At 68.6% G+C, this 13,194-nt stretch overlaps 2 protein-coding genes across 2 annotated transcripts in view; one reads left to right on the forward strand and one right to left on the reverse strand.

The window, feature by feature from the left end:
• The first annotated feature begins 3,198 nt into the window (after nt 1–3,198).
• On the forward strand, nt 3,199–8,519 carry RFLNA (refilin A). The gene is made up of 3 exons (XM_056131430.1): nt 3,199–3,465; nt 6,607–6,713; nt 7,621–8,519. Exons 1-3 carry the CDS (start codon nt 3,289–3,291, stop codon nt 7,925–7,927), a joined length of 591 nt encoding a protein of 196 aa, XP_055987405.1. The 5' UTR covers nt 3,199–3,288; the 3' UTR covers nt 7,928–8,519.
• A 1,348-nt stretch (nt 8,520–9,867) lies between these two features.
• NCOR2 (nuclear receptor corepressor 2) overlaps nt 9,868–13,194 on the reverse strand; it is a 51,605-nt gene continuing 48,278 nt past the window's right edge. The window contains exons 44-47 of the mRNA XM_056131431.1: nt 13,132–13,185; nt 11,788–12,009; nt 11,067–11,246; nt 9,868–10,837 (exon numbers count right to left, since the gene is read on the reverse strand). Of these exons, the coding sequence (XP_055987406.1) occupies nt 10,656–10,837; nt 11,067–11,246; nt 11,788–12,009; nt 13,132–13,185 (638 nt within the window). The 3' untranslated portion in view covers nt 9,868–10,655. The remainder of the gene's footprint in view (nt 10,838–11,066; nt 11,247–11,787; nt 12,010–13,131; nt 13,186–13,194) is intronic.

Consider the following 13,194-nt stretch of genomic DNA (forward strand, 5'->3'; position numbering starts at 1 on the left):
CTCCTGCAGACACGCTAGCGGTGAGGCCCGGAGGTGAGGGGCGTTGAACTTCCAGGTCTGCGGCTCCTCCCAAGACACCCCCCCCCCAGCGTCTCCCCAGCCTCCTGCCCTGCCTTAGTGAGGGCAGAAATCAGGGTTTGTCTCTCGGCTTGGGAGAAGATGCAGAAACGGCCGCTTTGGCTCAGGGCTCTGACACAGGAAGGTGCGGGGCGCGGGTGCCCGTTCCCGAAGGGGAAGGAGCCCAGAGTTCCTGGTCAGGGTGTGCCCGGGGCACAGGCCCTGAGGCGGGGCCCAGCTTCTGGCGGGAATCCCAGTGGGGGCCCTGCACAACGCTCGGCCCGGGCCATGCCCACACACACCTCGCCTGCCTGGCCCACCTCTCCCTCCCCGGCCACGGGTCATCACAGGCTGGCCTTCCAGGCGGACACCGGCTCCTGCCCCCTACCCCGGGCGCCCCGCCCAGCCTGACAGCTGCCCAGCAAAGACAAGGCCTCGGGCTAGGAGAGGACACGCTAAAAACGGAGTGTGACTCAGGGCTCGGCGTGTCCCTGACCCGCGGGCACGTCTGCCCAGACGTGCCCGCGGGGACCTCGGAAAGTCCTGGGGTGAGCAGGGCAAGCGGGGAAATGAGCGCGGGGACTCCTGGCATCGCCCTGTCATACCCTGCTCTTCCTTAAAAACGTTCAAGTGCCAAGTGTGTGTGTGTGTGTGTGTGCACATGCGTGTGTGTGCATGCATGTGTGTGCGTGTCCAGAGTCTGGGCGACTCGCTGCGCTGAGCTGGGAGGGCGGCACCATGTGGGGTTGGCAGGCACTGAGCTGCGGCTCTGCTGGGTCCCTTGCCTAGTCCACCCGTTAGCGTCCCGCCCCAGAGAGCACTGGGTCGAGAGGCACGGAGGCTGTGGAGCCGCCCCTGAGTCCTGGAACTGAAGCTCCCGGCCCTGCTGGACCCTCGGGGGGGCGGGGGGGGGGGCGGGCTCATATTTCCCGCTGGGTGTCGCCAGGGCAGGGCGTGAAGCACAGGCCTCTCTGGGACTTCCCCTGGAGGGTGATTTTGTCCCCAAAGGTGCCAGAATAATGACCAAGAAAGAGTCCCAGCGGGTGCCCTGAGCCCGGTCCCCTGTGGCTCTGGCCCACTGCCCGTGTCTCTCATCTCTGAGAATAAAGGCCAGGGGCTCCCGGGGCGGCTGTGCAGTGTGTGCACTCAGACACAGCGTGGGGGCTCAGCTGCTGGCTCAGCAGGGTCTTGGGGTCCCGGGCAAACCCCAGAGCACCTGCTGCTGCTGCAAGGGCACCTGGCCCTGCCTCCCTGCCATGGCCCCACACCTCCTCCATGCTGGCTTCCCTGGTGGTCAGGCTCGGTGCTGACCTCTCTGGGGCTGCCAGAGAGGAACCCTGGCTTCAGAGACTTTATCTCTAAAAAGTCCCTCTCTGGCGTTGGGGTCGAGGAGCCTCTGACGCGGACCTCGGGGTGCACGGGCAGGGAGTGGACAGCGGGGGACAGGCCTGGGCCCCGGCGCGCAGGAGGCTGGAGAACGTTCTGGAGTCAGGTCGCCTTCCTACAACAGTTTCTCCCCGTGAGCCTGGGTGCTGGGCGGACCCCTGAAAACTGGGGCCATCCGGGGTCACCCTTTCCCCTCCCAGCCACGGACCCTCGAAGCAAGTGATCCCCAAACTCCTCCTTCTGGGCTGGGGTACGAGCCCGCCCCTGCTCTGACCCGTGTCCGGTGTCTGCTTCCTCTGCCCAAGTTCCCCTCACCACAATCCACCTGGGGGCCTGCGGGCCTCATCGTCCTTACAACCCTCGAGGCCTCCGGGACCCCTGAAGTCTGGAGCTGAGGCCCCAGTCCTGGGTAGAGGCCCCCGGCCCCTCCCCACCCCCGCAGCCCTGCAGGCTGCTTCCCTGCCTCCCACTGCAGGGACGGGAGGCTGGATGACCCCTGGCGGAGATGTTGGCCTTTCCCGTGTGACCGTCACGAGAAGCCAAAGGCGCTGCCCTGAGCCCTCAGTGCTGGGGCCACGTTCTCCAGTGTCACCACACACAGGGCAGCCCACTGCCAGTGTGGGTGGGCACAGGGAAGCTTCCAGAACACAGGGCGCTGGGGGAAGGCTGGGCGCAGTGGAAGGGACTTAGCCAGAGGTGGAGTCACTGCAGACTGGTTTCTCCACGCAGACTCATTTAATTTCCTTTATTTTGGTGCGGGGAGGCCACAGCTGGGGTATCAGGGCTGCTTCCGGCCGTGCCGAGGGACAGGGTGGGGGGGTGGGAGGCGGGAGCCCCCTCTCCCACTCCTCCTTCCAATATACTTTCCTCGGTTTCGTTTTCGTTAGAGGCCACCCTGGCACTGCTCGGGGCTGACTCCTGGCTCTGTGCTCAGGGACCACTCCTGGGGGCTCTGGGACCCTATGGGGTGCCGGGGACAGACCCAGGTGGCTGCAGCAGGGAAACGCCCTCCGCCCCTCCCCTCCCCGTCCTGTCGCCCCTGCACTTTGGCCTGGTTTCATCTCCGTGACCAAAATCGGGCACAACCTTCTCCTTGGGGCTCTGTCCCCCACCCCAGAGTGTCCCAGAAGCTCAAACCTCTGCTCTGGCCTAACTTCCCGCATTCCATCACCAGCACTGTGAGCCCAGCCCTCCCCACCGCACCCCTGCAGGGACTGTCCCCACTGAGCCAGCACTCCCTGTCACCAGAGGGGCAGTTGGGGGCTGGACCCTGCACTGGGATCCACGGCTCGCCTGGCCTGGACGGCGGCTCTGGAGGTGGGGGGCTTCCAGAGTCACAGCACTGGGGGCCACTCTGACCCGCCCCTTACCCCTGCCTCTCCAGCTCTCTCTCCAAAGCCCCCTGGGCCCCCGGGGCTGCGGGCACAGCGCACCCAGGTGTCCCCTCAGCAGCCGAGGGTCCCGCGGGCTGGGAGGGAGGAAGCGGGGTGAGGGTCACCTCTGCTGACTCCAGAACGTTCTCCAGCCTCCTGCGCGCCGCGACCCAGGCCTGTCCCCGGCTGTCCACTCCCTGCCCGTGCACTCCGAGGTCCGCGTCAGAGGCCCCGCGCACGGGCGCGCACCCCGCCCTGGGCGCCGCCCTCGCGGGCGGGGGGCGCGGGGCGGGCCGGGGGCGGCGCCTGGGCGCGGCGCGGACGGCGGGGACGGGGCCGGGAGGCCGCGGGGCGGGCGCGGGGCCGGGCCGGCGGCGGAGCGGGCAGCGCGGAGCCCGGCGTGGGCGCGCGGGGGCGCGGGCCGAGCCGCAGCCCCCCAGCCGCCGGGGCCCGCGCCCCGCGCCCCCCAGACATGGTGGGGCACCTGCCTCTGCGGGACATGGAGGACGGCCTCAAGGAGAAGAGGCGCGAGGGCCTGCTGGACAGTCCGGACTCGGGGCTGCCCCCCAGCCCCAGCCCCAGCCCCAGCCCGCCCCTCTGCGCCCTGGAGGCGCGCGCGGGGGGCGCCGGACCCGGACGCGGCCGAGCGGTAAGCAGCGCCCGCGGCCGGTGCCGGGGGTCCCTCCTGCCCCCCGCCCGCCGGACCCCTCTCCCGGCCCCCAGGTAGGGCGCGCAGGACCTGCGGACGCGCCCGCGCCGGGCTCCCGCGGGCCGGGCAGTGTCCGGTGTCCGCGCCCCCGGCCCGCCTGGACGCGGTGGCCCCTGCCCTCGGGCCAGCGCCGCGCTCCCGCGGGCCGGGCACTGTCCGGGCACTGTCCGGGCAGTGTCCGCGCCCCCGGCCCGCCTGGGCGCGGTGGCCGCGCGCTGGCATCTGCGCCCGCGCCGGGCAGAAGAAAGTTGGTTTGCGTGTTTCGGGGTTTTTCCTTTTTCTCAAAATCTGAGCCCAGACGGGAGCCCGCCTGCGCTCCCCGGCCCAGGAATGTTGACGTGGACCGAGGCGGCTCTCGGGAGCTGGAGCCCCAGGTCGGCGAGAATGGTCCAGCCAGCCCGTGGGCCCTGGCTCAGGTGAACCCGGGGCGCCGGCGTGGCGGGGTCACGCGTCCCCGCGGGAACCGGTCGCTGCACGCAGAGGTGGGCACCGCCTGCCGTCTCTTCTGCAGCCTCAGCGTCTGCGGCGCCTCCTGGGGGCGCCTGCCCGGCCCCCACCTCCCTGCACCAGCGCCCCTCCAGTGGGCAGGAGCACAGGCCTGACGACAGGCGTTTCGGGACCCCCGGCTCCGGCACAGGAGCCCCCACTGGGACCTGGCATTGGAGCTCGGACCCCAAACCCACGCCTGCCAGCTCGCAGCCCCAGGCGCCCTGGCGGAGGGTCAGGATTTAGCTCTGGGGCCCGCGTGGACAGAGCAGTCCGGGTGTGCGCCTAAGCCAGCCTTGGTGGGGGTGTTGCTGTATGAAGACTCTGGCTACAGTGCTCCTCGGAGCTGGGGCTCCTCAGAGAGGGACGGGAGCCGTCTGGGCCACCTGGAGCCCTTTCTACAGAGGGTTTTCTGGGAAGGCTCTGCCCACCAGCCGGACAGGGCCGCCTCGGGGACGAAACTTGGCTGCCTTGCTTGGTGCTGTCCCTGCCTCAAGCAGCGTCACGGCCCTGACCGGTGTCCCTGACCCCCGTGCTGGGGTGGGGGGCTGAGCTGGGGGCTCTCCTGCCTGTGGACAGGGGGCAAGGCCAGGTGCTGTTGCATCCCGTGAAGCCCACAGCCAGATGCCCCTTTCCCGGAGGGGATACTGAGTCTCAGACCTGCCCCCAGCGCTCCTAAGGGCCTCCCTGTGGCACTCGCCACTGACCTAGGTCTTTTTTTTTTTCTTTGTGGGCCCCACCCGGCGATGCACAGGGGTTACTCCTGGCTCTGCACTCAGGAATTACTCCTGGTGGTGTTCAGGGGACCCTATGGGATGCTGGGAATCAAACTTGGGTTGACCACGTGCAAGGCAAACACCCTCCCTGCTGTGCTATTGCTCCAGCCGCAGGGTCTTTTCTTAAATTTAACTACTGCCTGGATCTGTTAACCGTTTTCCCCAGCTTAAGGCACAGCGAGCTGTGGGGGGCGTGCAGGGGGACAGAGACAGGCCGTCCTGCCCATGGGGCTTAGGTTGGCTACGGTGCCTGGGCGGTGCCAGCCCCTGCAGTGGCTCCGAGGGTGTGAGGGCACCTGTGTCCTGCTCCTCTTCTCGGGGGAATCGGCAGCTTCTGCACGACCCCCACACCTAGGCTCAGGGGTCCGAGGGTTCCCAGTCCAGGCCCCACACCCCCGTGCTATGTGGGGACATGGCCTGGGACACAGGGTCCAGCCTGGTCCTCCTGGGCCACTGTAAGGCTTCCGGGCTCAGCACTGTCCCTGAGAGGTCAGGCAGGGAGGGCACCTTCACGCCCCCAGGTGTAGGGCCACGTGGAGGGCCCTTGGGTGAAACTGGGGGAGCCGAGTTGGCAACCAGGTGGTGGGAGAGCTGGACCGGGGGGGGCCAGTGAGGTCACTGGGATGGGGGAGGAGGTCATCGGGGCAGGGGTCTGAGTTGGGCAGGGGAGGGGCCACAGCGGGGCTCTGCACAGGAAAATTCCGCTGCATTCCTCAAGCTCCGGGCTGGCACGCTCCACACCACAAGGGTGTCACAGTGCCTGCACGCCTCGGCACTCAGCACACAGCACCCGGCACACAGCAAGTACCGAGCACACAACAGGTATCCAGCACACAGCCAGTTCTCAGCACACTGCAGACACTCAGCACACAGCAGGTACTAGCACACAGCCAGTACTCAACACATCAGTGATTCAGCACATAGGTCCTCAGCACACAGGTACTCACTGCACAGCAGGTACTCAGCCCACAGCAGGCACTCAGCACACAGGTACTCAGCACATATCATGTACTCAGCACATAGGTACTCAGCACACTACAGGCACTCAGCACAGAGCAAATACTCAGCATACAGATAGTATTCAACACACCAGTGACTCAGCACACAGCAGGCACTCAGCACATAGTACTCAGCATGCAATAGGCACTCAGCACACGGGCACTCCGCGTGCAGTACATGTTCACACACAGCAGGTACTCAGTCCAGGGGCTTGGGGTCTGTCCTTTGGGGGGCGTGCTCGGCATCCTGGAGTGCTGGGGCCGTGTTGCCTGAGGGCATGGAGCACCGCACCGAGCCCAGTTCTGTCACCCAGGGCTTCTGCTTCAGAACATCAGTCTCGGGGGCCTGGTGTCACTCCCTGCAGGACCCTGGGGACATGGCAGCTCCTGGACAGTGGTGGCTCCTCTGGGGCTACCCCCAAGGGGAGGCTCGTCTCATGAGCATGGCGGGGCTGTGGGCGCCCTTGCCCACCCTGGGATGCTGCAGCACTTGAAGCCGTCTCCCGTCTGATCCGGCCATCAGAAGGCTGGCGAGACCCATGCCTCCCGCGGGATTCCTAGGCCAATGTGGGTGCACTGCCCCCTGGCTCCCCTTGGGCCCCACCTCTCCAGATATCCTGGGTGGGAGTGTCACTGGCCCACCACAGGCCCCCATCTGACCAGGCCTGTCCTCAGGGAGGTGCCCAAGTGCCAGAGTCCACCAGTAGGGGCTGCCCTGAGGGGCTGGGGGTCCTGAGGTGTGAGGAAGGAGACCACCCCCATAGTCGTCATAGCTGTGCCTGGGGGTTGGGCGGGCAGCTAAGGCCTGGCTCTCCCTGCAGCCCCCGCCCCTGCCCCTGGCTCCGGGGCTGGAGATGAGGCCCCGGATGCTGCCAGTGTTCTTTGGAGAGAGAATCGAGGTGAACCCAGCACCCACGCACGAGATCCGGTGAGTGCAGCCACTGGGCTGGGGGAGGCTGGGGCTGAGTCACGCGGGACACAAAACACATGGGGGTCTCCAGCCAGCAGCACCAGGAGTGATCCCAAGACCACTAGGAGTGATGGTGAGCACTGCTGGGGGTGATCCCTGAGCATTGCCAGGAGTGGTCCCTGAGCACTGCCAGAGTGATCCCTGAGCACACCAGGAGTGATCCCTGAACACTACTGGGAATGGCCCCCCCAAACCAAAGCAAGCAAACAATCAGAACCCCACATTCTGGCCGGCGGCTCCTCGGCCTGCCTTCCCCACCAACCTGCTCCAATGGGCCGATGTTCGTTTTCATCCCCGCACGTCCCAGACCTCACAGCCTTGTGCCTCACGGCATCACCTGTGACCACCCTTTGGGGGCTCATTGCCTGTGCTGGGCCCTTGCGGGGCGGGGTCTCCACTGCCTGTGAGACTGGGCGCTGCGTGGGAGTGAGCGTCCCCCTGTCCCCCGAACCGTCTGCATGCCTGTTCACAGCTTCGCCTGTGTGGGTGGCTTGAGAGGCGCCCAGCCCCTTGGCGGTGCCCACACCCCTTCCATCACCTCCTGGGACTGGACTCGGGGCTGCCCCCCAGGGTGGAGGCCGGCCCACGGGTCTTGCCCACGCACCTGTGGGCCTGCCATGGGACAGTCAGGACAGCAGCCCTGGAGCACTGCGGGCCCTGCCAGGCCGTGCGTGCTGCCCGCCCCCAACGGTGCCCTCTTAGGCCCCCCCCCTCGGGACCCAGTCAGGGCGGTGCCCGTGTCGCATCTCTGTTTTTGTCTCTCCTTTTGGGCCACACACGACCGTGCCGGGGTCACTCCTGCTGTCTGACCCCAGACCCGTGCCCACCCCGGCCTGGGCTCACTCGACCCCCTCGCCCTCCCCAGATGCAACTCGGAGGTCACGTACGCCTCGGAGAAGCACTTCCGGGACAAGGTCTTCTACGCGCCGGTGCCCACGGTCACGGGCTACAGCGAGACCATCGTGGCCGCCCCCAACTGCACGTGGCGCAGCTACCGCAGCCAGCTGACCCTGGAGCCCCGGCCGCGCGCGCTGCACTACTGCTGCACCACCATCGTCTTCCCCAAGCGCGCCCGCAGCTCCTTCCGCACCACCCTGCGCTGCAGCCTGGGCCGGCCCAGCCGCCGCTTCACCGCCAGCGTCCAGCTGCAGCCCGAGCCGCGGCCGCTCTAGGGCGCCCCCTGCAGGACGGCCGCGGCAAGCCTGGAGCGAGGGACAGTGGCCCCTGCGAGGACGCAGGCGTCCCCCACCGGCCGGAGGCCCCCCACCCCCTGCCCCGGCCGGTTTTCCGGGAAGAGCATGCGGGGCTTGGGGCCTACGGGCCGCTGCCCCCCCTCCCCCCCCGGCCCCCGAAGGCCGCATTCACGGGCTTTCCCGGTGTGTGGACATGGAGCTGGGGACTGGGCACTGGGGCCACCTCCTGGTCCTGTCCTCACTCCCCACCTGCCCTTTCACCTTCCAGCCCCATCCCCGGCTCTTGAGCTCAGGCCCAGCAAACCCACCCACACAGGCCTCTGGCCCGGATGCTCCAGCGGGAACGAGTCTTCCTGCCCACAGCCTCTGCCCCAGCCTTTCTGGACCGCGTGGGGGGTATCCAGCGGCTGACTTGTCCAGTGCTGGGCTGGCAGGGAGGAGGCCTCTCGCACGCCCGTGTCACAGCGGGGAGCGCGTGGGGCTGTGCCAGGCCTGGCGTTGTGTGTGTCCGCGGCACTCGGGGTGCAGCCCTGCACAGCTCATGGGGAGCCGCTGGATTCTGGCAATAAAAGGTGCAACCCAGACAGGCTCCCTCTGCTGTCCCCCAGACCCCAGGCCATGAGCCTCTGGCCCTGCCCCCACTCTCAGCTGCCAACCTGGGGCTGCCTCAGCCGAGGCCCTGGGGGGGAGGGGGGCTCCCTGCCACCAACCATCACATCACAAAACCCTTCCCGGCTGTCCACGCTTTCGAGGGGCTGCGGTTTCGGAGCCAGCAGTAGGAGCAGGTTCAGAGCCCGTCAGGTTTGGCTAGAGGTGGGGGCAGGATGGCCGGGACAGCAGGGGCTGGAGAAGGCAATGCCCGGCTGGTTGGGTTTTGGAGCACGTGTAGGAGTTTTCCAGGGAGCCAGGCCCTGGACAACAGCAGGGGCCTCATCAAAGACCGGACAGAGCCCTGAGACCAAGTGAGGGTGCAGGAGAGGCTGGCTCTGGGGGCACTGGCCGGCAGCGGGGACCTAGATGGGCCTCTGCAGATCCCAGAGGTGCCCCTGGCCCTAGAAAAGAGCGTGCCTGCCCAGCTGCGGAGATGGGGTGGGCACTCAGCCATCCCCACCCTCAGGCCTCTGCCCTGAGTCGCACATGGCCAGGTGCCCACTCCCCGTGGCCAGTGTGACCTGGCTATTTGGATTTGCAGCCTGCCGGGACAGTAGCGGGTGCTGGCCCAGCACTGCCACCTGTCTGCCAGTTCCAGTACTGCAGAGGGTGCCGAGTCCCCTCCTGGCCCCAGCAGGACTTGGTTGGTGGCAGAGAACCCCCTTTTCAGGTTCTGGGGGTTCACTTTTCTGCTCAGAGCCCAGCTCCACATGCCTCTGATCTCACAGGCCCCTGGAAGCAGCAGCTGTGCTGGGCACAGCCCCCCGCCGCCCCTCTCCTCCCCCCCCCCCCCCACCACAGGGGGTCTTGCCTCACAGCAGGGGGCTCTGCCACTGAGCTGGGGGGGGGGGGATGCAAGCTCACACAATAGGAGGTACAGGGCACGCCCCCTCTGGGGCACAGGCTGTGGGAACCAGACCCACTGGCCATGTCGTGGTCTGCTTTGCGGGAGGTGCAGGTAGAGGAAATTCTTGGCCTCAGTGAGCTGAGCTCAGCGCACCAGCACCTCTGCCCCCCTGAAGACCAGCAGTGAGGGGTTGATTCCGCAGGAGGCTGTCAGGCTGACAGGAGAGACTCCCCGCGGGGACTCAGGCATGCGTGGGACCCCGCCCCAGCTCTTCCCTGGTGGTTCCACTCTCACAGGAAGCAACGGGTCTCCTGCAGAGCGCGCAGGGGAGAGCGAGGCAGGTGCTCCAGGCCTGGGGCTGCTGCCCACCCCCTCCCCGCCCCTGCCTGGCGCCCCATGGAGCAGAGAGGCCACAGCGCCAGTGGCTTGAGTATATTCGCTTTTAATGAGAAGAATGTGTGTAAATGAGAACGCCGCCTGCGAGCGCAAGGCGGTCACAGGATCCCATCAAGTTCATTCTGCCCGGGGAGGGAGGCAGGCGGCAGGGCACCCCGGCCCCCTTGGGTTCTGGGGTCACCACCTGCAGCCCGCGCACACCGCTGTATGCTAAGCAGACGGAAAGCAGAGCCGCAGTGACGCTGGGTAAGTCCTTCTGGCGTAAAACATCTGAATCCATTCATCGAAGGTACCAAAAATAGACCCTGTAAACCAATACACCATCCACACTGCCGCCACCCCCAGCGCCACGCGCCAGGGCAGTCTGGGCACTGAGCGCGCTGGGGGCTGGACAGGCCTGCGTCCGACTGTCCAGAGCGCTAAGCAGGATGGGGGTGGACAAAGGGAACGGGGTGGGGGGGCTGCGAGCTCAGTTTAGACTTTGGTTCCAAATGCATTAGGGGGAGGCAGTGGCGTGGGAGGTGCGTGGTCATCCGGCTTTGGGTCCCTGGCTGCCCCGGCCGCGGGCATGTGGCCACCCCTGCCCGCCGCGCCCCCTCCGCGGCCCCCCCCCTCCCGAGCACCAGGTAAACATCCCCTGAGTAAGGTCACTGCACAGGGCCAGCCCGGGGCGGGAATCGTAGTTAAGGCTTTAGACAGGCAAGGAGGCCGGCTCTGGACGGGGCGGGCGGCGGCGGCGGCTCGCAGGCAGACTCAGGGCTCCTTCCTCGGCGGGGAGTCGCGGCCTCCGGTTCCTCCAGGCCGCGCGGCCGGTCACTCGCTGTCGGAGAGCGTCTCGTACTGGGAGCACAGCAGCGGCTTGGGCTCCTCCTCCCAGCCGTGGTGGGGGCCGGCCAGGGGCCCGCTGCCCGCGGGGAGGCCGGGTGGCGGCGGCGAGGCCATGGCGCCCGCCTGCAGCCGCATGATCAGTGGGTTGTAGGGGAACGGCGTGGAGCCTGCGGGAAGGCAGACAGGGCGAGTGAGGGGGGGTCCCGGCCAGGCCCCGCTCCGCCCCTGCCAGCCCACGGGGCAGGTGCCGCCGGGCGCGGCTGCGCGTCCTGCCACCGTCGCGGCCCCCGTGGGTCCGACCCGGGCCGGGCACCGGCTCCCAACGCCCCGCTCTGCCCCGCGCGCGAACCCTCCACCCTCTGTGGTCAGGCCGGGGCCAGCCCGCTCCCCGCCCACCTGCCGACGAGGGCCGGTCCTCCCACACGCGGTTGGTGAGCGGGGTCCGGCGGTTGCAGTCCCCCTCCGAGTGCACGGAGGACACGGACGGCGGCCGCTCCCCCGACGCCAGGCCCGGGGCGGGGGACTTGGCCTTGCGGCTGCTGGGCCGCCCCGACACTTTGGCCTTCGCGCCGCCACCTGCGGGCACAGGAAGGGGCGTTGGACCTCGGACCCCAGGGGCCCTTCGGCGGGCGGGTGGGGGTCGCGCCCGGCTCAGCTCTGGCCCTGCCGCGGGACCCCTGCGCAGGCGGGCGCTGGCGGGGTCCGCCGAGACCCTCCTCGCCGGGACACGCGGGCCCCGAGGCGGCGCGGGAAGGGGCGGGCCGGGGGCGTTTTAGACCAGCGGCAGCTCCCCGGGAGCCTAGTGTGGGGGTGGGGCCCGGGGCCGGGGCCGAGACGGCCCCGGGGCCAGGCGGGGGCGCGCACAGGCCAGATACAATCTCGGCAGCGGCCGGGGCGGGGCGGGGCGGGGCGCGGGTTAGTGACGCGGGGGGCGGGGCGTGAGTTAGCGACGCAGGGGGCGGGGCCCGGGCGTCGGCGCGGGTTAGTGACGCGGGGGGCGGGGCGCGGGTTAGTGGCGCGGGGGCGGGCGCGGGCTAGTGACGCGGGGCGGGGCGCGGGTCAGTGACGCGGGGCGGGGCGCGGGTTAGTGACGCGGGGCGGGGCGGCGGCCGCAGACCTGGCGAGGTGCGCGCGTGGTCGCTCCGTCCGTCGGCAGCGGTTACGGGCATAGCAGCGGGCAGGCCGGCACTGCCGCTCAGAGGGTTAAAAGCATTGGCGCCGAGCGGGTGCTCCTCCCAGTGGTCATATTTACCCATGAGCGCCTTTCTAATTATGGCCTCCAGCCCCATGTTGGTGCTGGCGTGCTCCTGCACCGCCTGGCTCCGGCAGGTCATAAGGCCTGGGGGAGAGACACCCGGGCGGGCCGGGGCGGCGGGTGGGGAGAGAGAGACACGGTGAGCATCGGGCGGAGCGGCGGGCCCCTCGCCGCCCACCCCTCGCCTCCGGGCATGCACGGGCTCGGCCCCCAGGGCTCTGCGGGGGCCTCTGGAAGGGAGGCTGGACAAACCGGCGGAGGCGGGAGGGGCTGGCCACGGCGGCGTGCACTGTGGCCCCGGGGGCTGCCGGGGACCCTCAGCCCTCCCCACCGGAAGCCACAGGAGAAAGGAGCGGAGGGAAGGGGGCGGCAGCCATGCAGTTACGGTGCGTGCGGGGCGGGGCAGCGCCGGGGGCTCCCCCTTCTCCCCCCGCGTGGTCAGGCCCTGCCCCGGCCCCACCGGCTGAGGGGTGCAGTGCTGCTGCAGGGGGCTGTCCAGCCGCCCAAGCCGCCAGCCCGGCCCGCCTCGCCGCGGCCCTGGCCCAGCCGCGCTCCCTCTGCCGCCGCCCTCGCAGCCCACTGGGGCCGCTCGCCAAGAACAGTCCACAGGGGGCCTGGCAGACGCTCTGCCGCCTTGTGATGCCTCGTGGACCAGTCCCCCTCAGCCCTGCCACCCAGAGCACAGCACGGTGGGGGGCCCAGGGTGTGGCGGAGCTTCAGACTGGACTGGGGGCTGCTCTGGGATAAACCGGCTCTGACGGCCACTTGAAAAAAATCAGGACTGCGCGGGTGTTGTGCCACGTGGGCCTCCTTTGGTGTCATTTTGTTTTCTTGGGCCACCCGCAGTGGTGCTCGGGTCTCACTCCTGGCCCTGTGCTTAGGGGACCATACCGGGTGCTGGGGTAGAACCCAGGTTGGCCACGTGTAGGGCAAGGGCTGGCCCTGCTACTGTTATGGCTTGGAACCCTGTGGAAACTCTGGCTTCTAGCATCTTGCTTCCACGAAGCTCTCCTGTCCACTGTCTGGGGCCCAGTGCAGAGCACGGGGCCAAGACTCAGGGGACAGGTTCAGCCCTGGGTAGGCGCTTCTGGGGGAGCTTCTGTCCCAGCAGTCGGAGCTCTCCTCTGCCCTCCCAGCTCTGCCCAAGGCCTGGCCCTCATGCCCTCCAGCGCCCTCTGTCCCCTGCGCCCTGGGTGGCGGTGCTACCTGTGCCGGTGATGGCAGGCATGTTGAAGATCTCGGTGCCTGGCTGGCCGATATCTGCAGAAA

Source organism: Sorex fumeus, unplaced genomic scaffold (assembly GCF_029834395.1).
Source record: "Sorex fumeus unplaced genomic scaffold, SorFum_2.1 ptg000087l, whole genome shotgun sequence".
In the NCBI taxonomy this organism is placed as follows: domain Eukaryota; kingdom Metazoa; phylum Chordata; class Mammalia; order Eulipotyphla; family Soricidae; genus Sorex; species Sorex fumeus.

Bases quoted from the DNA above. Each gene is read 5' to 3' on its own strand.
- RFLNA (XM_056131430.1), top strand. From the start codon at position 3,289: ATGGTGGGGCACCTGCCTCTGCGGGACATGGAGGACGGCCTCAAGGAG. The intron at 3,466-6,606 runs GTAAGCAGCGCC...CTCTCCCTGCAG, and splicing joins GACCCGGACGCGGCCGAGCG to CCCCCGCCCCTGCCCCTGGC. The intron at 6,714-7,620 runs GTGAGTGCAGCC...CGCCCTCCCCAG, and splicing joins GCACCCACGCACGAGATCCG to ATGCAACTCGGAGGTCACGT.